This window comes from Aquarana catesbeiana, linkage group LG01, assembly GCF_042186555.1.
Source record: "Aquarana catesbeiana isolate 2022-GZ linkage group LG01, ASM4218655v1, whole genome shotgun sequence".
Lineage (NCBI taxonomy): Eukaryota > Metazoa > Chordata > Amphibia > Anura > Ranidae > Aquarana > Aquarana catesbeiana.
In genome coordinates, this window is record NC_133324.1 from 833,537,337 (window position 1) to 833,563,597 (window position 26,261).

General features: G+C 43.1%; 1 protein-coding gene across 4 annotated transcripts in view; it reads right to left on the reverse strand.

Annotated features, from left to right (window-relative positions):
* The window catches only part of SLC30A9 (solute carrier family 30 member 9), a 137,327-nt gene that overhangs the window by 25,007 nt on the left and 86,059 nt on the right, over nt 1-26,261 (reverse strand). For all 4 annotated transcript variants that reach the window (XM_073608511.1, XM_073608513.1, XM_073608510.1 and 1 more), the window contains exons 10-15: nt 24,968-25,023; nt 12,193-12,328; nt 12,072-12,111; nt 4,407-4,478; nt 4,215-4,322; nt 219-384 (exon numbers count right to left, since the gene is read on the reverse strand). In XM_073608511.1, coding sequence (XP_073464612.1) covers nt 219-384; nt 4,215-4,322; nt 4,407-4,478; nt 12,072-12,111; nt 12,193-12,328; nt 24,968-25,023 — 578 coding nt within the window. The remainder of the gene's footprint in view (nt 1-218; nt 385-4,214; nt 4,323-4,406; nt 4,479-12,071; nt 12,112-12,192; nt 12,329-24,967; nt 25,024-26,261) is intronic.

The following is a 26,261-nucleotide window of genomic DNA, read 5'->3' on the forward strand; positions in this document are numbered from 1 at the left end:
CCACATGGTACACACCAACATCCATTACTCAGAGTGGTCAGCTTCTACTGTCTACAAGAGCGACTACAGCACAAAGACACAATTACAGCATTCCATATGCCTGCACTTCCCACAAGGTTCCCATTACATCAATAGATACGTCAAGAGCCTGCACAAGTAATTGAAGAAAATAGTTTATTATATTGTTAGTGTGGAAACTTATAATTAAGAATTGCTACCTTACAGCAGGATCACTTTCTAGCAGTTCAATGAGACGTTGCACTTGTTCCGGCTGTATCGATCGACCTATGAGGGCCTCCGTATTGGTGTAGATAAGGAAAGCAGAAACTGCTCCCAACAGCGTCCCAACTCCCAAGGAGCCCAGACTGTCATATAATGGGTTCCCTAGTAAAAACCACAATTACATACTGGTTTAGGTCAGACTGCACATTAACATAAAGAAACATTCACATCTTCTATATACAGAACATTCCTTCTACTGCTAGGAACAGGTTTCAAAGAAGTTTCTTGTTGTGATCAGAAGGTCAGTGGAAAGTCATAGCAGACAGCACTAGAGATCAGCAGAGCGGATAAAAGTATTAGAAACCTTAAAATTGAACCTGTCTCTGTGACAGGTGACGCACAATAAAACAAGGAGACGTGTGCTCGCAGTCTGTAGAATTAGCAGATGTGGCTGGTGAGATTTATGAAGAGAAAGATAGCATTAAAAGATCAGAAAACAGCCGCGTACACACATAACTCATGAAGATTTGCCTTGGGTGTCTGTACCCAATGATGGGAATGAGACTGGTATGAAAAGATGGCATCTTCAGAATTAACTGCCTCACTCCTGTGCTGATGTGCAACAGAAGAAAAAAAGGACAGGACGGGCGAATAGTTCTACCACATGATACAGGAACACCATCTCACCATTAAAAAATTATTTTCTATTTTACCCTATACATACCCTATATCAGTGGTCAACAACCCTGTCCTCAGGGCCCACCAACAGGCCAGGTTTTATGTATTACCTTAAGGAAATGCAGACTAGAATACTGCAATCACTGAGCAGCAAATGATATCACCTGTGATGTATTTCAGTTATCTTGCAAACCTGGCCTGTTAGTGGGCCCTGAGGACAGGAGTTGATGACCACTGCCCTATATGACCAAACACAGTAAAGTCATACTAGACTTAAAAAGAAAAATTCAATTATAATGAATTAAATAAATATGTAAAACATGCTTGATATAAATAACCCTCAGTATGTGCTGTTTTAAAGAATTTATTTTTCTCTCTGTAATTCATAATCACAGTACATCTGGAAAGTATTCAGGGCATTTCACTTTTTCCACATTTTATGTTACAGCCTTATTCCAAAAGTGATTAAATTCATTATCTTCCTGAAAATTCTACAAACAATACCCCATAAAGAAAACATGAAAGAAGTTTGAAATCTTTGCAAATTTATTAAAAATAAAAAACAAAAAAAAATAAATAAAAATCACATGTACTTAAGTATTCACAGCCTTTGCCATGACACTCAAAATTGAGCTCAGGTGCATCCTGTTTCCACTGATCATCCTTGAGATGTTTCTACAACTTGATTGGAGTCCACCTGTGGTAAATTCAGTTGATTGGACATGATTTGGAAAGACACACACCTGCCTATATAAAGGTCCCACAGTTAACAGTGCATGTCAGAGCACAAACCAAGCTATGAGGTCCAAGGAATTGTCTGTAGACCTCGGAGACAGGATTGTATTGAGGCACAGATCCGGGCAAGGGTACAGAAAAATGTTTGCAGCACTGAAGGTCCCAATAAGCACAGTGCCCTCCATCATCCGTAAATGGAAGAAGTTTGGAACCACCAGGACTCTTCCTAGAGCGGGCCACCCAGCAAAACTGAGCGATCAGGGAGAAGGGCCTTAGTCAGGGAGGTGACCAAGAACCTGATGGTCACTCTTAAAGAGCTTCAGTGTTTCTCTGTGGAGAGAGGAGAACCTAACAGAAGAACAACCATCTCTGCACTACTCCACCAATCAGGCCTGTATGGTAGAGAGGCCTGTATGGTAGAGTGGCCAGACGGAAGCCACGCCTCAGTAAAAGGCACATGACAGCCCGTCTGGAGTTTGCAAAAGGCACCTGAAGGACTCTGACCATTCGAAATAAAATTCTCTGATCTGATGAAATGAAGACTGAATTCTTTGGCCTAAATGGTAAGTGTCATGTCTGGAGGAAACCAGGCACCGCTCATCACCTGGCCAATACCATCCCTACAGTGAAGCATGGTGGTGGCAGCATCATGCTGTGGGGATGCTTTGCAGTGCAGGAACTGGGAGACCAGTCAGGATTGAGGGAAAGATGAATGCAGTAATTTACAGAGACATCCTTGATGAAAACCTGCTCCAGAGAGCTCTGGACCTCAGACTGGGGCAAAGGTTAATCTTCCAACAGGACAACGACCCTAAGCACACAGCCAAGATAACAAAGGAGTGGCTACAGGACAACTCTGTGAAAATCCTTTAGTGGCTCAGCCAGTGCCCAGACCTGAACATCTCTGGAGAGATCTGAAAATGGCTGTGTACCGACGCTCCCCATCCAACCTGATGGAGCTTGAGAGATCCTGCAAAGAAGAATGGGAGAAACCGCCCAAAAATAGGTGTGCCTAAAAAAAGATTGCAGCATCATACTCAAAAAGACTTGAGGCTGTAATTGGTGCCAAAGGTTCTTCAACAAAGGATTGTGCAAAGGCTGTGAATATTTATGTACATGTAATTTTTTTTTTCGTTTTTTTATTTTTTCTAAATTTGCAAAAGATTTCAAACAAACTTCTTTCACTTTGTCATTATGGGGTGTTTGTAGAATTTTGAGGAAAATAATGAATTGAATCCATTTTGGAATAAGGCTGTAACATAACAAAATGTGGAAAAATGGAACTGCAATGAATACTTTCTGGATGCACTGTATATATGTACACGAGGCAGTCCTATACATTTTACATATGCAGGTTCTGCTTCCTGCTGTGCAGTGCAACACAACAGCTGTGCTTTACTGCTCATTCTCACAGTGTAAACCCAACCACAGACTGATCGAAATTCAGTCTGTTCAGCAAGAACTGGGCAAATTTCGATCCATCTATGGGCAGGGTAATGTGACTCAAGATTTTTGATTGAATTCAGTACCACCAGTCTGTCGGGTTCTTTTCGTGCGATTGCTGCTTGCAGCTATAGCCACCAGCAGTGATCATTGCATTCTGGGAAACCTCCTGTTGTCAAAATACTATAGCGCAGGAGGAAGGATTCCAAAGTTAGTGTTGATGGGAGAAATGAGTGATTTTCTTTTCTTCAATCCGTGGTTGAAGGTAAGAAAATTGCATCATCTATGGCCAGCTTAAGGCCGGCCATACACTGTTCGAATCTCAGCTGGTACGGCAGGAAGCAGTCGAGATTCGAATCGTTAATGGGCAGGATGAATGTACCAAGTAGATCAATCAACGTAAGTACAACCAGCCTGCCAGATTCTCTTGTGATTATCGCTAGCGGCTGCTATATCTGCTAGCAATAATCACTGTCTTCTCCTGGCGTTGACAGCTTCCCCCGCCCGCCGGGAAAAGACAATTGCTGATTCCCCTGTCAACACGGTCAGAACACCCGAGCATGAAGGCACAGGACCGCGCAGAGACAAAAACCATGAGAGAAAAACCATACAACTAAGCAATCCAAAAACGGAAGGGAGAGTCCTTCACTATAAAAAGCCAACTTGAATTTACTGAAGCAAAGCAATGCATTAGGGCTGATGTGGCACCATCTCGATTGTCAATGAATGAAGCCAAGTTGGCTTTTATGGTGAGTGGCTCCCCCTTTCCTTTTTTGGGATTACTAAAAAGTGTTATATATCTAATGGTTCAGGACCGCAGAGAGCCTACCCCTGCCACCGGAGAGGAGAGTGCAGCCTGCAGCGGAGCATTATCTTCCCAAGTACATTGATGAGAAAAATCATGTTCAGAAGAGTAAACTCCATCCACAATGCAGAAATCTGCTTTGAGTGGAGCTGCTCTCACCTCCCAATAATTTATTTATTATATATATATATATATATATATATATATATATATATATATATATATATACACACACATACATATATACATATACACACACACACACACACACACACACATTTGTTTATACAAATAGGAGAACCTCATAGTAAAAAAAAAAAAAAAAAATTACCAGTTAGTGACGTCAACCCCATACAGGAGGCAGCCATCATAACCCCCAAAACTGCAGCAGCATCTTCCATCAGGACTACATTGGTGCTTGGGTCCCGAGACTGAATCACTGAGAAGAACAGCAGCATTAACTTGTAGAACAAAATAAAGAAAGCATTTCAAATAAAATGACCCCAAACCATACCATACATACCATACTCGTAAAAGGACAATCCCTTTGCCCTTGCACTCTTCCTAATTTCATTAACAGCAACAAGGAGCGTAGCTAGAACAAAGACCATTACAGGCTGTGAGAACATTGAAAACCATTGGCAGTCAGCAGTGCCCTCTGTCAGGTGGGGGTGGCGGGGGTTATGTGATACACATAATCAGATAACACTTAACATAGTGGTATAGTTATTCATCTCTCTAACTTTGCATTTATTCTTCAATCTTCTATATATTGCTGCCTGGATCTGGTACAAAAACAACCAGCAGGATCAATAGAAATGTCTGTCCTCTAATTCAGCTGTTGTCTTAATCGATTTAGAAAATGTACAGAGCTCAGTACAATGGGTTTGATTTAGGGCTGTTGAGAGTGTTTTTTTTTCAGCATGCAGAAGTACTGTATGGTAAAGAAAGGAGGAATAAAAGGGATTTTTGTACATTAGGGGAGTTTTGCATCGTGTAAATGTGCACTTAATTGCCTTTTCTGAGCATTTTTACGAGTGCATAAATAAATGTTTTATTGCAGACTAAACAACCAAGCCAGAAATGCACAACACTGCACCCATATACAACACAGGCACACCGATTACACATGGAACTATATGCAATAAACTGAGGGTTGACAATTGCGAACATCTGATGGGCGAATCGTGACCCAGCTGCACTGCCTCTCAAATCAGGACAGAGCCAAGGGATGTCCTAGATTAGTGGTAGGACCGGACTCCAAGAATTATAGAGCTGACATCAATCAGTGAGCTGCACAAGGCTCTGTCCAGCCAGCACTACCAAAACACTAGGCAAAGCAGCGTTAAAGTGGTGATGGGAAGGTCTAATGGGCCTGGGAGAACAAGTACTGGAAAGAGGGTCCCTGCAGGCTGAAAGTGGGTGAAAGGGCAGGAAGGTTATGAATACCTTTTGGGGTGTTGGAGTGCCGACTGTAAGGGCTGGTCAGTGGGATTGGCAGTTTTTCTTCTGCCTGCAATGGAGATGCATGTGTGTACCTGCCAGCACCATCAGCACTTATCTCACATTAAAGTGGCAGCTGCCTGGGAGAGGGAAATGGTTAATGGCCAAGGAAGTAGATAAATTGAAGCAGCTCTTGAAATCCAATAAAGGCCGGGTTAACACCACAAAAACTCACTCCAGATCTGTTTCTGCATGCACATTTTTAACATGTTTTTAGATGTGTTGCCGGGTGCATTCCAGGTGCTTTTTGTCTTCTTTTTTTTTTCCAATTTATTTCTGCATCAAAAAGGCATGTACTGTACTGTCTGCCCCCAAGTTGTAAAGCGCTGCGCAAACTGTTGGCGCTATATAAATCCTCTATAATAATAAAAAATAGGTTATATGGCTTCCAAATGGCATAGTTCTCACCAGTGCGGTCAGTTCCAGGGTGTACCAGAAAAAAAAACAAAGCTGCATTTTTCCTGCACTAGACTGAACTGGAATGGTAAAACACATAAAAAACAAAACTGGACCCCAGTACAAAAAAGACAGGAAATAGGAAGAAAAAAAAAAAGCACCTGGAATGCACCCGGAAACACATAAAACACGCATGCAGAAACACATCCGGACTGGATCAGGAGTGTGCTGTTGCAGTATGAACCGACCTTTAGTGTATTGGGGTCCGGTGCTTTTTGATGCATTCCAGTAAAGTCCAGTGCAGGAAAAATGCAGCATGTTCTTTTTTCTGAAACTGACTGTACTGGTGTTTACTATGCCATCATATAACCATATAACCTACTTCCCATGCGTTATTGATACAGAAGATGCATGTGGTGTGAACGGGCCGTAAATCTTATTTTGTAAACAGCAGTGAAAAGCAAAAGCAGAATGTGCTCTGCGCGTTCCTAACGCCTGACACTTGAACTCCTCAAACCTTCCTTACCTTTTGATGGGGATCTTGCTAAGCTCGCACTCTAAAAAAAACAAACATAATAATGGTGCCCTGGTAGCCTTTGATATCCACTTCTCCAGGGTTGCCTATAGTGCCTTGAAAAAGTATTCATACCCTTTGAAATTTTCCACATTTTTTCATGTTACAACCAAAAAAAGGGAAAACGATAAATGGTTTTTACTAGAACCACTTTTCGCTTCAATTATAGTGACAAGTCTTTTTGTCTCTACCAGCTTTGCACATATAGAGAGTGACATTTTTGCCCATTCTTCTTTTCAAAATAGCTCAAGCTCTGTCCGATTGGATGGAGAGCGTCTGTGAACAGCAATTTTCAAGTCTTGCCACAGATTCTCAATTGAATTCAGGTCTGGACTTTGACTGGGCCATTCTAACACATGAACAGGCTTTAATCGAAACCATTTCATTGTAGCTCTGGTTGTATGATCAGGGTGGTTGTCCTGCTGGAAGGTGAACCGCTGCCCCAGTCTCAAATCTTTTGCAGGTTTTTTTCTAAGATTGCCCTGTATTTGGCTCCATCCATCTTCTTATCAACTCTGACCAGCTTATTTGCCCCTGCTGAAAAAAAGCACCCCACAACATGATGCTGCCACCACCATGTTTCACGGTGGGGATGGTGTGTTCAGGGTGATGTGCAGTGTTGGTTATCTGTCACACATTTGCTTTTAGGTCAAAAAGTTCAATTTTGGTCTGACCAGAGCACCTTCTTCTACATGTTTGCTGTGTCCCCCACATGGCTTCTCACAAACTGCAAACAGCACTTCTTATGGATTTCTTCTTGCCACTCTTCCATAAGGCCAGATTTGTGGAGTTCACAGGTAATAGTTGTCCTGTGGACAGATTCTCGCACCTGAGCTTTAGCTCCTCCAGAGTTACCATGCGCCTCTTGGCTGCTTCTCTGATTAATGCTCTCCTTGCCCGACCTGTCAGTTTAGGTGGACGGTCATGTCTCGGTAGGTTTAAAGTTGTGCCATACTCTCTATTTTCGGATGATGGATTGAACAGTGCTCCATGAGATGTTCAAAGCTTAGGATATATTTTTTTTACAACCTAACCTTGCTTTAAACGTTTCCATAACTTTATCCCTGACCTGTCTGGTGTGTTTCTTGGCCTTTATGATGCTGTTTTTTCACTAAAGGTTCTCTAACAAACTTCTGAGGGGTGTACAGAACAGCTGTATTTATACTGAGATTAAATTACACACAGGCAGACTTTTTATGACTTCTGAAGGCAATTGGTTCCACTAAATTTTAGTTAGGGGTATCAGAGTAAATGGGGGCCGAATACAAATGCACGCCACATTTTTCAGATATTTACGTGTAAACAATTTAGAGAACCATTTATCATTTTCCACTTCACAATTATGTGCCACTTTGGCCTGAATGACCAATTGACGGACCAAATTGGCAATGGAAGCTGCCTGCCCCTTCTTGGGTCCGTTTGGTAAAACAAAAAAGGAGTCTTAACCTCAGATCTCTGCAGATCTAGACAAATAAACCATGACTGCCCGGACAACATCCAAAGAATGCAGTCTTCTCTCTTCTGCCGAACGAGGCTGAGAGAAAAAAAAAAAAGGCAAAATAATTTCCTGATTTAAATAAAAGGCCGACACCACTTTTGGCAAAAAGGATGGAACAGGTCGTAACACGACCCTGTCATGGTGAAGGATCAAGTATGGTACCCTGCAGGAAAGGGCTGCCAACACCCTTCTAGCCAAGGTGATGGCCATGAGGAAGGCTAGCTTGCATGACAGCAAGTCTAATGGAATGTCCTTGATAGGCTCAAATGGTTGCTTCTGTAACACAGCCTCCTGCATAAAGGTTCAGATCAGTGAATGGGAGGCTAAAGGCCTTTAGAAGAATACTGATAGGGTCGAAACTTGACCTCTGATTGTACTCAAAGCAAATTTGATTTCCACAGCTGACTGTAGAAAAGAAAGAATTCTCCCAAACAGGTATTTCCGAGGATGCCATTTTTTGGCTTCACACCAAGCAATATAAGTCTTCCAGGCCTTATGATAGATCTTCCTAGTGACCGCTTTTCTAGCAATCGCTAGGGTAGACACCACTGGTCGCAAGATGCCACGGTCCTTTAACACACTGGCTTCAATAGCCATGCTGTCAAATTTAGAGATTGTGAATTGGGGTGCAATATAGGACCTTGAGACAGTAAATCGGGGCGACGTCGAAGCGTCCATGGCCCGTCTATTGTCAGTTTCACAATCTCTGGGAACCAGGGCCTTCTGGGCCAGGCTGGTGCCACCAGAATAACTGGAACTTCCTCTCTCCGAATCCTGCTCAACAAATGTGTAAGGGGAGGGACCAGAGGGAAAGCATAAACCAGGGAGTACTGGCTCCATGGAACTACCACAGCATCTACTCCGATTGGATTGCCAGAGGATCTCTTGTTCGGGACACAAACTGCTGTAGCGTGTTGTTGAACCTGGATGCCAGTAGGTCGACCTCTGTCCATCCCCAACATTGGCAAATTTTCTGGAACACCCCTGGGTGTAGGGACCATACCCCTGGGCAGATCTGCTGGCGGCTGAAATAATCTGTGCCTTCCAGTTCTTTACTCCCAGGATATGGACTGCCAAATGAAATGGCACATGTCCCTCTGCCCAGGCTAGTATGTGGTTCACCTCCTTCAGAGCTGAACGACTTCTGGTACCGCCTTGGTGGTTTATATATGCCACTGCAGTGGCATTGTTAGACTGAACCATAGGGCAGTCCTGAAGCTCCACCGTCCAGGACCGTAGGGCCAGATGTACTGCCCGTAATTCCAGGATGTTGATGGGCAGGATCTGTTTTGTCCTTGACCATTTCCCCTGAGCTGTGAGCCCCTCTATGGTCACTCCCCTGCCTGAGAGACTGGCATCTGTAGCCAGTACGCTCCAAGTTACCGGGAGGAAGGATTTTTCCCTTTCGCAGGTTTTGATTTTGCAAACTTCAGTTTAGGCTTAAGCGTGCCTGAGGAGATAAGAACATTGGAGAAACCGGGGCTTGTCCTCTTCTGTTCCAAGCCAACAAGAGGTCTTGCTGTAGGAGGTCTGGAATGGAACTGGGCATAGGGCACTGCCTCGGAGGACACCATCCTCCCTAGAAGACTCATACAGAGCCGAATGGAAGGTTGTCTGGTGCCCTTTATCTGATGTACCTGATCTTTCAGGGCACAGATCCTTGCGGGTGGCAAGGATACTCTTGCTTGGACCGTATCTAGGATCAGACCTAAATACTTTAGACTTTAAGCTGGTCTCAAGGTTGACTTTTCGGACCTTCAGGGGATACAACACTAGGGAAATGACTAGGTTCATCAGGAACTACTGATGACATAGGTGTGCCGCCCTTCCCTGTGGTGTTAATGCCCCACCTCTTTTTTTAAGACATTTACTAGCCACAAAAAGGGAGCACCTGGGTGTAGTATTAACACACCTCAGAAGGGAGACCCTTTCATAGGGCTAACCAAGCCGGTATGCAACAATCCTGCCAAGCACCTTTAGTCTGTCAAGCAACACCTGGTGACTCACGTGACCCGTGTAAGGAGAAATTAACCGCTGCAAGTGCCTGGTTCAGAGCCTGCTCTTTGTCTCACAGCTGCCTTCTGGAAACAGCAAACAAATACTCTTGCGCACAAGTGTGTTGGTCAGGTGATCTAAAGTTCAGGATGGATAATGTCTCAGGCCTTGCTGCCTTCCAGGATAGGGGTATCCTAGCAATCAGAAAGAGAATAGAAAAAAAGAGGGCGCACCAGCCTTGTGCATTATCCTTTGATTTGTTTAATAAAGGAAAGAATGAAAAACTACTTACAAGCATATGAAAGGAACTGCAATTTAAAAGCCTTTAACTTGTGGCAATCCGTCTAATAATAGCAGTCTCCAGATGACGAGAGAGAGGATATATGAACCACTGCTGGCTGATGCATTTCAAAGGCATACCTTCTTCCTCAGACAAACTGCTGAGCCCAGCGGTGCTTTTGCCAACAAACGTGCGCCATGGCGTACCAAGGCAAAATGGGGCACCATCGTGCGCCATCATACAGGTAAAAAAAAAAAAAAAATCAGCCAGACACAAGCAAAAAAGGTACACTTTGCAAACACCCACAGCTAGCCCAAAAACTCCCCCCGTATGGTCACCGCACACACAGGTGTCCAGCCTTTAGCTAGCTTGACGGATTGTTACAATCACTAGGACACCCCACAATAATAATAATAAAGGGTTTTCACTTACCCGTCCAGGCGTAGGACAGCTAAGAAACTAAAAGCCCAATCTTCACCCTTCACGGCGGGTTCTTGTCACTTGAGGACCTTCAGGGACTGGGTACCCTTTTCATGTTTAGGGTCCACTCCATTGGACCTGTACAGCACCCTGCAGGAATCCTTTACCGCTGTGGTGTCCATGATTCCACTTTGCAGAGTCCAGCGCCCGGAGGCCGCATTACAGGCAAAACCTCACAGGATCTTGAGTCTTCTTTTGCGAGTCTCGGGTACCATTTTTCTAAGCATATAAAGCCTGTGTCAAATGGATCCGATCGGTCAAACCCTTGATTCATTTAAGAACCGTTTGTGGGACTAGAAACCTGGAGCTCAGAGAGCTCAAACAACCGTGGCATCCACCTTGCAGACACTGGTAAAAAACTGAAGTACTTCCTGTATGGGAAGGGTTATAGGTGATCACTTCTTGTCTAAAGACCTTTGGTTTACCAGTGTCCATTCACCTGGAGATGAAGTATAACCCAGCAGTTAATGAATATTAGCCTAACTGTGTCCCATGACGTATGAAAAAGAAATGGCCTTGTCATTAAGGGGGTAAATCCTTCCGGGGCTGAAGTGGTTAAAGTGCATCTAAAGCCAAATTTTTTTTGTTTGTTTTTGAAAGGAAAAGGATTGGACCTTGGTTAGATGGGGACACAGGATTTTAACCCTCTGCACTTGTCACAAAGTGATTTTTTCCATAAGGCTTAAGCTTGTCCGAGCCTTTTCACACTTCCCAATCACTTTTATTGATCATCTAAGCTAAAGTGATAGGTGGCGCAATAACCGCTAGGGAGGCATGGGAGAAGATAGTGGGCAGATACAAGCACTGTAATGGAGACCTGTATGTAACATTAGCTGCCTATATGCCTGCATCCTCCAATTGTTTGACATGCAGTTTACACTGTAAGTCCTGCCTTTTCATCACATACTTGTATAGCTTATATAGCAAATACTGCCTAGGTCTGTGACTTGTCTGTAAAATCAACCACAACCTGAAATGTTGGGAAAGAAAAATTATGGCAAATATGGGAATTATACTAAACATAAGCTAAATGTCTATATTTTATATGCTATACCTTCTATAACCATGTTTCTCAACTCCAGTCCTCAAGTACACCCAACAGGCCAAGTTTTCAGGCTTTCCCTCAGATGAAACGGCTGTGGTAATTACTAAGGCAGTGAAACCGATCAAATCGCCTGTGCAAAATAATGGTAAGCCTGAAAACATGACATGTTGAGGGTACTTGAGGACTGGAGTTGAGAAATATTGCTCTATAAACTACATTATCAGCTGATCCTATACATCTATTGAATTTATGAGCTTTTTATCAGTTTGCATCTTTATTGCTCATTCACAGATGGAAAAACAAAGCAAAAGAAACACCATCTAGCTTTTTCTGCACAATCTCAATTGTGTAGAACATGCAAAGAAATAAGACTCATGCTATATTTACTTTAAGAATCAAAAACGAAAGACTGCCTACCTCCTTCAGAAACTAATGATCCTGCAAGTATACAATATGCCTGGAAAAGAAGAAAGAGAAACACTTTAGCAAGCACAGAAATAGTTGTCCGGGTATAGAAAAAAGAAAGACATGCACTTACCCATAGAAACGATTCTATTGGCTGAGGATGCATTAAACCCATGATACCATGGTACCATGATAATCCGGAACCCATCATAAAAATGCCTACACCACTGATCAAGGAAGCAATATATCGCATGTTTGTAAAGCCATACCTGTGAAATGAAAAAGTGAAGAAATATGGAAATTAGACAGAGAAGCTGTGCAGTTATCTGGAGTTTGGAGATGACATTAAAAGGTTATTGTAGTCTTATCTATGCATTTGTTTAGATGCACACATCAAACAGATTTGTTTGAAATAATGGTTAGGGTTTTAAAACCCCTGCAACCTGTAGATAGTCCCTGGCCAGCGCCACCTCTCATTTCCTTCTTTGTTCTTCCTATAGTGACCCCAATGTACTTTCTACTACCCTCCACTGTACCCTTTCTACAAACTAGTACCTGGCTCCTAGCTGGCAACTTTGTCAAGTCAGGCCCAGCAACATGTCGACTTCACTAATTATTGCAACCTACACTTACATACTGTGACTTTAACATGGTTCTAAAGCCTTAAAGTGGAACTTTACCAATAACAACTAAATAATGTTCTTTAGCAAGGAACATACATTCCAAATTAATAATTATGCTACCAAAATGACTGCGTGCTGTATATTGCCTCCAGCAGTGTTCCTGTTTTTTCTTGCTGGAGGCTGCCATTTTGCAGAAGCTCAGAGCCCCAGCTGTAAATTATAAAGCGGAACTAAACCCACTGATTTACCGGTTTCAAAAAACTGACTAATTTGATTGTGTCCTCAACTGTCAAACCATCAAATGGCTGATGTCATAACTGTTCACATGTGCAGCACCATGCCAGTTGCAGTTCAAATAGAAGAAGCTTCCTTGGCTGTAAGACCCCTTTCACACTGGAGGCGTTTTTCAGGCGCTTTAGCACTAAAAATAGCGCCTGTAAAGCGCCTGAAAAATGCCTCATTTGCAATCCCAGTGTGAAAGCCCGAGTGCTTTCACACTGGAGCGGTGCGGTGGCAGGACATCAAAGAAAGTCCTGCAAGCAAGTTTTAGGAGTGGTGTATACACTGCTCCTAAAGTGCCCCTGCCCACTGAATTTAATGGGCAGCGGCGCTTTGCAGGCGCTTTTATCCCTTTATTCGGGCACTAGCAGGGGTTAAAAGCACCCCGCTAGCAGCTTAAAAGCGCCTCCAAAATGACAGTAAATCGTCGCTAAAACTAGCGGCGCTTTACCGCCGGCACCCCCCGCACTGGCAGTGTGAAAGGGCTCTAAAAGGATATGAAGTTTTAATTCTGCTTTAAGGGTGTCAGCAGATCGGCCTCTACAAACTCAGCAGTGCCTAGAAATGGAGAGCAACTGAACATGTGCAGAACAGGGTGAAACAGTGTATTACGGGATTTTAAACAGTATAGGGACTTTTTTTTTTTTTTTTTTTTGTTACATAGCTATACCTGCAAAAGGGGCCAGCCTGAAGTGATCTAGCAGGACTTAATTTTCAGACTAAAACCTTAAAGTGGAACTTTTCACTTTAATGCATTCTATGCATTAAGGTGAAAAACCTTCTGTGCTGCAGCTTACCCTCCCCCCAGACCCTCCCTCCCCTTTTTCTTACCTGAGCCAAATCCAACCCAGCGCACGAGTGCAATGGCTCCAGCCACTATCTCTCTCTTCATTGTACAGATTGATAGCAGCAGGAGCCATCGGCTCCTGCTGCTGTCAATTAAATCGTGTGACGCGGGGGCCAGAGCCGAGTCCTGCTGTCTGTGTCAATGGAGGCAGCAGCGGGACATGGGAGTGAACCCGTACGTGTGCCCCCAGGGAGAGCAGCTTTCTATGGGAGGCACCCAATGAAGAGGAGGGGCCAGGAGTGCCAGCAGGAGACCCCAGAAGAAGAGGATCGGGGCTGCTCTGTGCAAAACCATTGTACAGAGCAGGCAAGTATAGGCATGTTCATTAAAAAAAAACAAAAAAAGTATATGTAATTGCATATGTAAACGTATTGTATATGTAATAAGCATTATAGATGAACCATCTACACATACACTCTCTACTTCTTGCTTTGCAATGCTACACAGTGGTTACTGGCTGATATCGTTTTTCAGTTGTTAAGCAACAGGGCCTTGTGACAGCAGTGAACAAGATACAAATCTCTATGTTTAACGCAATAAAAGAAATGAATGGGGGGCCATGAAAAATGTGGAAGGCACATTAAAAGTGACTTTAAGAAAATTGCTGTTTGAAAACTGGGGAACATTTATCAAAACTGGAGCAGATGTGCATGGCAACCAATCAGCTTCTTTCTTTCATTTTCAAAGCTTAACTGAACAAGCTAAAAAAATAAGCCGATTGGTTGTCATGCACAGCTGCTCCAGTTTTGATAAATTCCCTTCATTGTACTTTTTTTTTCTTTTTTTAACAGATAAACTTTAGTAGGACAATTACAGCATTACACGTGTAACATCTATTAGGATAGTGAGCAGATTACAATTTCACATAGACAGACATTAGCATTAGATGAAATAATCTTTGCCAGTAGTCGTTTTAACATAGATCATCCAACACGCATTCAATATTCCACCAAAAACTATAACTCAAGCCTTTATTGCATTGTCACAAACAAAAATCAGTATTGCATGGCTCAATAGATAGTGGTATATAGCAGGGAAAATAGGATTGTCTGCAAAATGTGAGTGGAAAGGTATATGGAGGACAACGGCTTGTCAATGTTACAAGTGGTTAGCAGTTTTTCCTCTGAATGTGAGGTCAGGGCAACCGAATCAGGAAATTGCGCCTGGACTGCATGTTTTCGTTGTAAAAACCTAAAGAACGTCCAGGAGGGTAGATGAAATTGTCGTTTCATCTCATCAAAAAAAATAACAGATGACCCTCAGGCATAATGATGCCGTGCCCAGCCCACACCTGTGGATCCCGGACAGATCTAATATGGGGTAGACTGGAATTACATTGGGATTATCATTTTCTGCATGAAGCTTGCAAGTCAAATCCCATTCATTTCAATGGTCCCTGTTCACATATGAGCATTGTGCTGTCTTGAAGCAAAACACCTGTCACTCAAAAAAAAAATACATGAGCCTCTTTTTGGCAGATTACAAGCTTTTGTGGCCCCATAGACCTCAACGCCTGACTTGAGCGTTTTGTTGCTCATTTTCTGCTCAAACAGCAGCTCTCCATCCCTAATATCTTCTTCCTCTCCTCCCCCTAGTGCTTTCAATTGGCTAAACAAAAATGCCTGAAGCTGTAAAACACTTGTAATATGCTTCTAAAATGCTTTAAAAACTATTGTAAAAAGCTACAAAAACACTTAAAAAAACACCAGAAAAATGCCAGTAAATTGCTACGCTCAGGTTTGAATGGAGCCTTAAAGCAAAAGAAATTTTGAACTACTTTCCAACGACAGTTAGTCATCAAATGTACAAAGATGATGGTTCGTATGACTATTTATACAAACAGTTGTTCAAAAATCTGCAAGTGCATAGCTTTACCCATATGGCTATAAACCCTGAGGTATGTTACTGATACTTTTTAGAGCTGAGCAAGCTACTTGGATGGGTAGCAAACATCTTCTATATTATAGAATAAGTCTAGCTGAATGTGACTAACTACAACCAGCTGTACCATGACCCTAAAGCCCCTTTCACACTGGGGTGGGAGGTGCGTCGGCGGTAAAGCGCCGCTATGAGTGGCGCTTTACTGTCGTTTTAGTGACGGTATTCGGCCGCTAGCGGGGGCGGTTTTACCCCCTGCTAGCAGCTGAGAAAGGGTTAAAAACCACCGCAAAATGCCTCTGCAGAGGTGCTTTGCAGGTGGTATAGCTACGCTGCTCCATTGATTTCAATTGGCAGGAGCGGTGAAGGAGCAGTGTATACACCGCTCCGAAGATGCTGCAAGCAGGACTTTTTGTCCTGTCCTGCTAGCGCACCGCTCCTGGAGAAACAGCAGCGGCTGTTTTGGGTCGGTTTGCAGGCGCCATTTTTAGCGCAATAGCGCTTGCAAACCGCCCCAGTGTGAAAGGGGTCTTAGGGTTAGATTTACTAAAGCTAGTGCACCCAGAATCTTGTGTAGCTGTGCATGGTAGCCAATCAGCTTCTAACTTCAGATTGTTCAATCAAGCTTTGGCAATAAAACCTGGAAGCCGATTGGTTTCTATGCAGTTGCAGAAAGTTGTTTTTTCATCCAGCAACCAGCTTTCAGTGATTCAGGCAGCTGTAAAGGCTTTCAAAACATCACCAATAGACAATTTTTGGTAACGTTGATTTTTGCCATTTCACAGGTGTGTGCAATTTTAAGGCTGAATTGCAGGAACTCAAAAAACTTTGCAAAAAGTGCAGACACTATGAATTAGGTCCAATTAGGTGCATGTCACCTCCGGGACTTATCCCTATTATGTATATGCAACATTTTTTTTTGCATTCCTGGGAGGATAACCTCAGCTGTTAGAGGAGAGAAGCACACACAATAGCTATTCCTGCCCCTCCCCTATGCTGCCCAATCACAGAAGCCTTTGTATTTTGTGAATGGGTTCGCGTAATAAAAAGGCTTCTGTGAATGGGCAGAAGGAGGGGAGGGGCGGGCATAGCAGTTCCAGCGACTCTGTTCTTGAAGGAACTGAGACCACAGAGATCAGTGTTAGAGCTCTTGAAGTAATCTTCCTGAAGCTCAATAAACCTGTCAGACGTGAATAATAGAGTTAAGTCCACAAGATGGCAGGCCCCTTATTTAAACTTAACTCTCATGGTATGCCAGCAGTTTTTACAAAGTAGCTGAATTCCTGGAATTCAGCTTCAAGACTTGACATGTTTGGTTTCTATTTACAACACAACAGTCTTTTATATTTTTCCAAAAAATGGATAATGTTATGTGTTTGTTTGTGCTAAAATTCACTTTAGAGAGTGTTATTCCTGACAAAATGCATTAAACATTTGCACAAATACAGAGCAACATAAAAAAAATTGCAGCTGCCACCAATTTAACCTATACGGTCTCTGAATATATACACACACACGCAATTTTTTTTGGGGGGGGGGGTTAAGGTAAGTTCTAGCAAAAAATTCAGATTTTAAGACGTGAAAGAAAAGGAGCCTGCACAGGTATTACGAAAATAAAGCTTTGTTTAAGAAATATTGGTCTTGTGTTTGCAGGATGTAATTGAAATGTATGTTGGAGAGTACGTGTAATGTGCTGATAGGATTGGGCAATATGTGCATTTTAAGATTCAGTAAAAATATGTACTCTAGGCTCTAGAAAAATATACACATATTAAAATAAAATACATCGCAAAAAGTACACAAATTAAGAGTGGGGCAGAGCCATTTAATATAGTATTATAATTCCGTGCCCTTTTCAGTGTTTCATATAAAAAAAAAGTAATTTCATCCTGTATTTTTTTCTAATCCCTTCCCTGCATAGGCTATTTAGATCTAATCTTATTACTTTAATGTTATGCACCACAGCTGCTGATGAAATTGATTTAATCCCTTTTTTTAATGCATTCAGATGTTTAATGAACAGGGTAGCATTTAAATATTTGCTGAATACAATTCCAAATTTAATTCCTTGTGTCGTTATGTGTAATTTTAGATGTTTTAATATAGAAAATACATTTTCATATTTATATATTTTTTTGCATTTAGAAGTCCAAAGAGCTAGTAATTACAGGCTTCGAAAAGGCTTATTGTGCTTTCCATGCAAAGATGTTTTGTGTAAGAGCGGCTGCTGGAGAAGTAGAAGGGATGGAGATTTGGGCTCTAACAAAATACAGGGGCCAATTTATGAAACCTGCAGCAGAGAAAAGTCAAGCAGCTTCTCATAGCAACCAGAATAATTGTGAGCTAGAATCTGGTTAGTAGGTGTAGACAATGGCTTGCTTTTGCTTTATTCTGCTTTCAGAATTTTTCCAAGGTGATATCAGAACAATAGGATTTTTATAACAGCTTACCTGTAAAATCCTTTTCTTTGAAGTACATCATTGGACACAGAACCATAGTAGTTACTATGTGGGTTATAGGCCACCTTCAGGTGATGGACACTGGCATGCCCTAAGACAAAAAGTACACTCCCTATATAACCCCTCCCACTACTGGGAGAACCTCAATTTTGTAGCCAACCAATACACGTGTATAACAAAAAGAAGGGATGGATCTCTGTGTCCCGTGATGTACTTCAAAGAAAAGGTTTTTACAGGTAAGCTGTTATAAAAATCCTATTTCCTTATCGTACATCACGGGACACAGAGCCATAGTAGTTACTATGTGGGATGTCCCATAGCAATGGCAACTGAAGGGAGGGAGACACCAAAAAAGTAGGGAATTAAGAGACTTGAGGACTCATACTGCAGCCTGCAGTACACTGCGCCCAAAGGCATTATCCTCATGACCTTTTACATCGATTTGATTGAATCTGGTAAATGTATGGCTTGAAGACCAAGTTGCGGCCTTGCAGATCTGAGCCATGGAGGCCTGGTGATGCAGTGCCCAAGAAGCACTAACAGCCCTGGTGGAGTGCACTTTAACATGAAAAGGAGGAATCTTCATCTTTAGACCATAAGCTTGAACAATCACTTTCATGAATCCATTTGGAAATAGTAGATTTTGATGTTGCCTGTCCTCTTTTAGGACCTTCTGGCAATACAAACAAAACATCTGTTTTGCAAATCTGAACTGTCTCTTTTAAATAGACCTTGACCGCTCTCTCACTACATCAAGGGAATGTAGTGACTTCTCTTCCCTAGATCGAGGTTCTGGGAAAAAAGGCAGCAAAACATCCTGGTTTAAAAGAAAACCTGACACCACTTTTGGTAGGAATTCAGGACGAGGCCGCAATACCACCTTATCCTTATGAATAATCAAATATGGCTCTTTACAAGAAAGAGCCGCCAATTCCGATACCCTTCTGGCAGAGGATATGGCAACCAAAAAGATTATCTTTCTCGTCAAAAGAACCAAGGGAATATCCTGTATAGGCTCAAAGGCTGTTTCTATAAAGCAGATAAGACTAAATTCAAATCCCAAGGGTTCAGGGGTGTCCCGACGGGAGGATTAATCCGCATTACTCCCTTTAATAAAGTTACAAACCAGAGAGTGAGAAGCAAGAGGCCGTTGAAACCATACTGATAAGGCAGAGACCTGGCCCTTGATAGTACTCAAGGCCAGCTTCATTTCCAGTCCCATCTGCAGGAATCCAAGGATCCTACCTAGGACATACTTTCTGGGGTGCCAACCCCTGGATCCACACCAGGAGACATATGCCTTCCAGACTCTATATTATATGACTCTGGAGGCCGGCATTCCCAGCATTAACCAAAGTAGACACTACTGAAGGAGATAACCCACGGTCTTTTTAATGTGAGTTTCAATAGCCAAACTGTTAAATTTAGCGTTTGTAAAGTAGGATGGAATACCGGACCTTGCGCGAGAAGGTCTGACCACAGCGGCAGGGTCCAAGGGTCCCCTACCGACATCTTTATGATCTCGGCAAACCAAGATCATCTGGGCCACACTGGGGCCATCAGAATCACCTCTTTCCCTTCCTGCTTGATCCTGCGAAGAAGGCGCGGAAGCAGAACTGGAGTTAACACATCAGTGAAAACTGATCCCATGGAAAGACCAAGGCGTCTGTTCCGCATGCCAGCAGATCCCTTGTCCTTGACACAAAGGTTGTGGACTTTGTTGTTGAATATCCACGTCCAGAACACACCATCTTTGACATATCGACAGAAAGATGTCGGGGTGAAGGGACCATTCTCCCGGAAACAATTGTTGGCGACTCAAGTAGTCCGCCTGCCAATTTTCTATCCCTGGAATGAAAATCGCCGATAGGCAAGGAATGTTGCTTTCTGCCCAAGATAGAACTTGATTCACCTCCTTTTGGGTTGCACGACTTCTCGTGCCCCCCTGGTGATTGAAGTAAGCTACAGCCGTGGCATTGTTGGATTGAATCCTGACAGGACAATTTTGTAATCTGAGCGTCCAGGCCTCTAGGGCCAGACGTACCGCACAAATTTATAGAATATTGATGGGTAAGGTCCTTTCTGACTTGGACCACTTCCCCTGGACAAAAGCCTCTTCCAGGACTGCTCCCCCAGCCTAGAAGTCTGGCATCCGTTGTTACTGCTTTCCAGGATACTAGTAGAAAGGATTTTCCCTGTTGAAGGTTGCTGGATATCAACCACCAATTGAGGCTCTGACGCACCTTGGGGGATAAGCGCATTAGAAAGTACAAAGCCAGGATCTTCTTGTTCCAGGTCGACAGAATACTGTTTTGCAGCAGTCTTGAATGAAACTGCACATAAGGGACGGACTCGATGGCACCATCTTCCCTAACAATTTCATGCACAGCCGAATGGAAGGATTTCTCTTTGTTTTGACAAGTCGAATCAGTTCCTTTATGGAGCTGATCCTTCCCTGGGGTAAGAATACCTTCTTTTGAACAGTATCTATGATCAGCCCCAAATACTGTAATCTCCTTGATGGTTTTAAGGAGGATTTTTCTAGGTTGATAATCCAGCCTAGGAATTCTAGGTAGCTTATGGCTGAGATTAAACTTTGGTTTAGACAGGTGACTGATCTACTAAAAGCAGATCGTCTAGGTAGGCTAGAATTGTTATACCCTGAGCCCTTAACCTGGCTAAAGGAGGAGCCAAGATCTTCGTGAACACTCATGGTGCGGTGGCTAGACCAAACGGCAGAGCCACAAACTGAAAATGACGATTCTCTACCTCAAAGCGTATAAACTTCTGATGAGCGGGAAAAATTGGCACGTGGAGACAGGCATGTTTGATATTGATCGATGCCAAAAAGTCTCCTCCTTGTAGAATGGAGACAACCGATCGGATTGACTCCATGCGAAAGGAACAGATATTCAAGTGCCGGTTTAGATCCTTGAGATCTAAAAATGGGTCTTACCTCCCCGTTTGGTTTTGGTACCGCGAAGAGGTATGAATAAAACCCTGATCCCTGCTCTTCTGTGGGAACCTCTAATATCACTTTCTGAGACAAGAGATGATCCAGAGCCAGAGAGACTTGATCTCTGGGAACGTTTGATTTTAAAAAACGGGGAGATGGGAATTCTAGTTTGTAACCTAGAGAAATTGAGGAAGCCCCCACCCGAGCAAGCGGGGCGCCCCTTCATAAGGAGGCTTTAGCATTTTGCTTCACGGGCTTCCTGCCAAAAGTCCTTTTTTGGCCCTGGGACTACCCCTGAGGTCTTCCTCTTGAACCCGACGGTGGAGCCCGTCAAGACTGTCTGATGGCAGATGCTCCTGGCACTGGAGAAGATGCACGTTTAAAAGGAAAAACGTTTAAACTTCTTCTTTACTGGTAAAAGAGAACTTTTCCCATTAGAAATTCTTTGGATATACTTATCCAGATCGTCTCCAAACAACCGTTCACCATGAAATGGGAAACTGGCCAAGAGCTTTTTACATGGTGCTTCGGCTGACCAATTCTTCAACCATAGGACTCTGCGCATATGTACCAGCCCTAGCATTATCTGTGAGGCTTGAATAATAGAATCTTTCATAGCATCCACTGTGAAACACAGTGCCTCTGAAATGCCAGCAAATTGCTGGGCCTGCTGATCAGGAATAATCTTGAGTACCTCCACAAACTGGTCCTTTATGGACTGAGATACTCCAATCGCCGCAAGAGCCGGCTGCACAACTGAACCTGCAAGAGCAATGTTGTTTTTAAAAAGAAATTCCAACTTTTTATCGGTTGGATCCTTCAACATTTGCTCATTGTCAACAGGACAAGTCAGGTTTTTATTTACCGAGGATATAGCAGCATCAATTGCTGGAATCCCCCATTTCTTATAGAATTCTTCCTCCATAGAATAAAGTATAGAAAACTTTTTTGGAGGAAAAAACTGTTTATCTGGGTGCTCCCACCCAGAATACGTCAGCTTTTTTAGCCATGAATGGATAGGAAAGGCATCCACAGATTGGAGAGGCTTTAGTGACCCCAAACCAGAGGTGGGCTCATCAATAGACTGCGCTACAGTCAGTAACCTGCGAATCAACTTAGTAAGGGAGTGTACCAACAATCTCTCTTGTGAGGCTGCTCCCTCCATATTAGGATCTTCGGAAGAGGAGACATCAGCCTCTTCCTGATCCTTTGAAAGAACTTCATGATCTCCTGCCCCTTGTTCCTCAGTATGAGGGTCCTGAGCAATGGACGGGGATCTGCTATGCTTGGGCCCACTGTGGGAAGCGAACATAGCATCAATCAATGACTGACTTCGGTGCATATGATGGAGTGACGTCACCCCGTGCCGGCCAATGAAGACGGTTGAAGATGGTGGTGCTGGGTGGGACTGTTAAAAAAAAAAAAACAACAAGTACGTTTAGCTTTGCTCTAAACCACCTATACACAGATGGGGCTAGGCAGTCCTGTTAAAATAGGCACTTTATGGGGTTTTCGAGCAGGGAGTCTGCATTGATTTTCCAGCTTCTGCCTAAAGCCCTATACACACTATTAGATTATCTGCATAATTTTGTCTTCAGATTTACCAAAACCATATAATAAGAGGTCAAACCTTAGGTTTATGTTGCCACCCTGCTTATAGTTCCCCTTACTTCCTGTCCACTGTGATGTGAAAATCCCGGTTCCATTCTCAAATCTGCAATCTCAAAATACTCTGGTTGAGCCCCTGACATTTGCAACAACCATGAACTACTTCTATACTGGGCACTTTCACCCCCTTCCTGCCCAGGCCATTTTTCAGTGCTGTCGCACTTTAAATGGCAATTGCGCGGTTATGCAACACTGTACCTGAATTCATTTTAAATAATTTTCTTCAGACAAATAGAGCTTTCTTTTTGTGGTATTAAATCACTGCTGGGTTTTTACAAAAAAAAAAGTCCGAAAATTTTGAAAAAAATAAAATAAAAAAAGTTTTAGTTTGTCAGTAAATTTTGTAAATAAGTAATTTTTCTCCTTCACTGATGTGCGCTGATGAGGCTGCACTGATTAGGTGGCACTGATGAGGAGGCACTAATATGCCGCACTGATAGGCGGGAATGATGAGCACTGAAAGGTGGCACTGGTGGGCATCACTAATGGGCACTGCTGGGGCTTTACTGTAATCAGGGCACTGACGATCAGTGCCCTAATTACCTGCCCTGGTCTCCCATGCAAGGAGATGCCACTGATCGCCTCTCCTCGCCACACACTCCATCAGTGTGAGGCGAGGAGAGCCGATTAACTGCAATTTCGCATTTACATGTGACCAGCTGTGATTGAACACAGCCGATCACATGGTTAAAGAGGCGCGTCATCGGCTCTTTACAAAGATCGGGGTCACACCGTGCCCCTGCGGGTGCGCGAGAGCGACCGTTCTGGGGTGCCGTCATACGACATCCTCCTACAATGAGAGACGCACCGCTCCGCTGTCATTTGACAGTGGGTGGGCGGCAAGTGGTTGTAAACCCTCTCATATACCCAGTGAAGTGACTAGTTTTAGACGATACACAGATATGAAACAAATACTCTTACATAAGTTTTACTTGTTTATCTGCAGTCTCCTCTTCCCTACATCCCTTCAAAAGATCAGAATCCTATTAAAATCCTTCTCCATCTATCAGTATCACAGAGGAGGGGGTGGAAACCTGCAGTAACAGTGGGCGATAGTTGATTGCAGGAAAGGCACTCACAGCCCCCCCTACACACACACACACACACACTAAACAGGAATTAAGAAAGAATACAGAGCTGTGTACTGAGTAGACAAGCTCTGTGCTAAGCCCCCATCACAAATTTATCTCATGCGTCGGAAAACTTCTCAGAAGTGACTCATGCTGATAACAGAGGAACGAAGCACCAGAGAAAAACCACATTCAAAAGTTTTATAGAGAGATAAGTACACACTTCAGATGTGTGCTTTGTTCACATTTTATGACTGAGTGCCGGTTCACACTGATGCATTTTAACATTCTAAATTCGCATGCATTCCATAAAGTCATTGTTTTCAATGACGGTCTTTCGCATACATGTGTTGCGATTCCTCTACGAATGCGATGCGATAAAAAAAAGGGTCTTGTGCGAGTTTACAGTGTTGCGTTGCAAATTTAGTCTCCATAGACATCAATGTAAATCGTTCTGGAATCGCATTGTTGGTTCAGATATGTGCGAATTCCACCACACTACTCTCCACAAAAACCAGGAAGTACACAGGAAGTTAACACCTTTTTTTTTTTACATTATGATTCCATTGGCTAGAACATCAATCGCAGCTATGACCAACTCCTGAAATTCGTGGTAAAATTGCACCTCACACAGGACAAAAAAACGGAACAAATTCACAGCGCATCAGTGTGAACCGGCACTGAGGTTTACAAGCACTTTAACATATTCTCCATGGGAATATATTGAAATGCAATTCAGACAGTAACAGGAAGTTCAAGACAGTTTTGCACTAGTTACTTGGGTATAGACTACAGTAAAGACCTGACTGATGATCAAATTCTTCTCCACTTATTACGCTTCTCACAAATCCTGGACTAGGTTATAAGGAAGGTAATGGGAGATAATAAAAGATATACACTCGTACACTAGGATAGAAGAAAAAGTGCACCAGCTGCATATTTTTCCACGCAAAGTTTTTTTTGTCTAGGAAAAATTCTCCCAATAACTTTAGGAAAAATATATAATCAACAAATCAAATGCAATAACATGTTGTATAGGTTTTTTCCATTATCATCAAATGTCAAAAACAAAGATAATAAACATCAGATAAAGCAGAATTAGTGATGTCAATGATAAAAATATCTTACGGATGTCCAGGATCTGGTGTCCGCACAGACTGTGCTATACCCAGCGCCAACAGTGCCTGAAAGGGAGAGACAATATGTGATGATAAAAGCACACACAATATTCTCTTATACTACAAGTATATAGGCAAGTTGTGAAATTAAAACATCACTTTGGTGCAGTTACACTTATGCCTCGTACAAACGATTGGATTTTCCGATGGGAAATGTTGGATGTGAGCTTGTTGGCGGAAAGTCTGACCGTGTGTATGCTCCATCGGACATTTGTTGTCGGACTTTCCGCCAACAAAAGTTGGCTAGCATGCTCTCAAATTTTCTGCAAACAAATGTGTGTTGTCCGACTTTCCGATCGTGTGTAAACAAGTCCGTCGGATAAAAGTCCAAGGTACAAACACGCATGCTTGGAATCAAGGACGAGCCGGAAGCGATCGGTCTTGTAAAACTAGCGTTCGTAACGGCGATATCACATAACTATTGAACTTCCTTTTTATCGGCTCGCCGTACATCTCGTATGTCACTACGTTCATAATTGTTGGCCAACATTTGTGTGACCGTGTGTATGCAAGACAAGTTGGAGCCAACACCCTTCGAACAAAATTCCATGGTTTTGTTGTTGGAAAGTCCAAACGTGTGTACAGGGCATTACTGTATATTAGGCTGCCCACAGCCCCTCCTGCAAGTTTTAAACTCAGCTATCTGATGCAGGGAAGCCAGCGAGCCATTAGTCAGCATCTTATGGGGCAGGCCTGTGTAAGCACTTCAACTCTCCATTCAGTTCTATGAAAAGGACTGAGTGGGGAGGGTTAGAAAAGGACTGAGTGGGGAGGGTTAGAAAAGGACTGAGTGGGGAGGGTTAGAAAAGGACTGAGTGGGGAGGGTTAGAAAAGGACTGAGTGGGGAGGGTTAGAAAAGGACTGAGTGGGGAGGGTTAGAAAAGGACTGAGTGGGGAGGGTTAGAAAAGGACTGAGTGGGGAGGGTTAGAAAAGGACTGAGTGGGGAGGGTTAGAAAAGGACTGAGTGGGGAGGGTTAGAAAAGGACTAAGTGGGGAGGGTTAGAAAAGGACTGAGTGGGGAGGGTTAGAAAAGGACTGAGTGGGGAGGGTTAGAAAAGGACTGAGTGGGGAGGGTTAGAAAAGGACTGAGTGGGGAGGGTTAGAAAAGGACTGAGTGGGGAGGGTTAGAAAAGGACTGAGTGGGGAGGGTTAGAAAAGGACTGAGTGGGGAGGGTTAGAAAAGGACTGAGTGGGGAGGGTTAGAAAAGGACTGAGTGGGGAGGGTTAGAAAAGGACTGAGTGG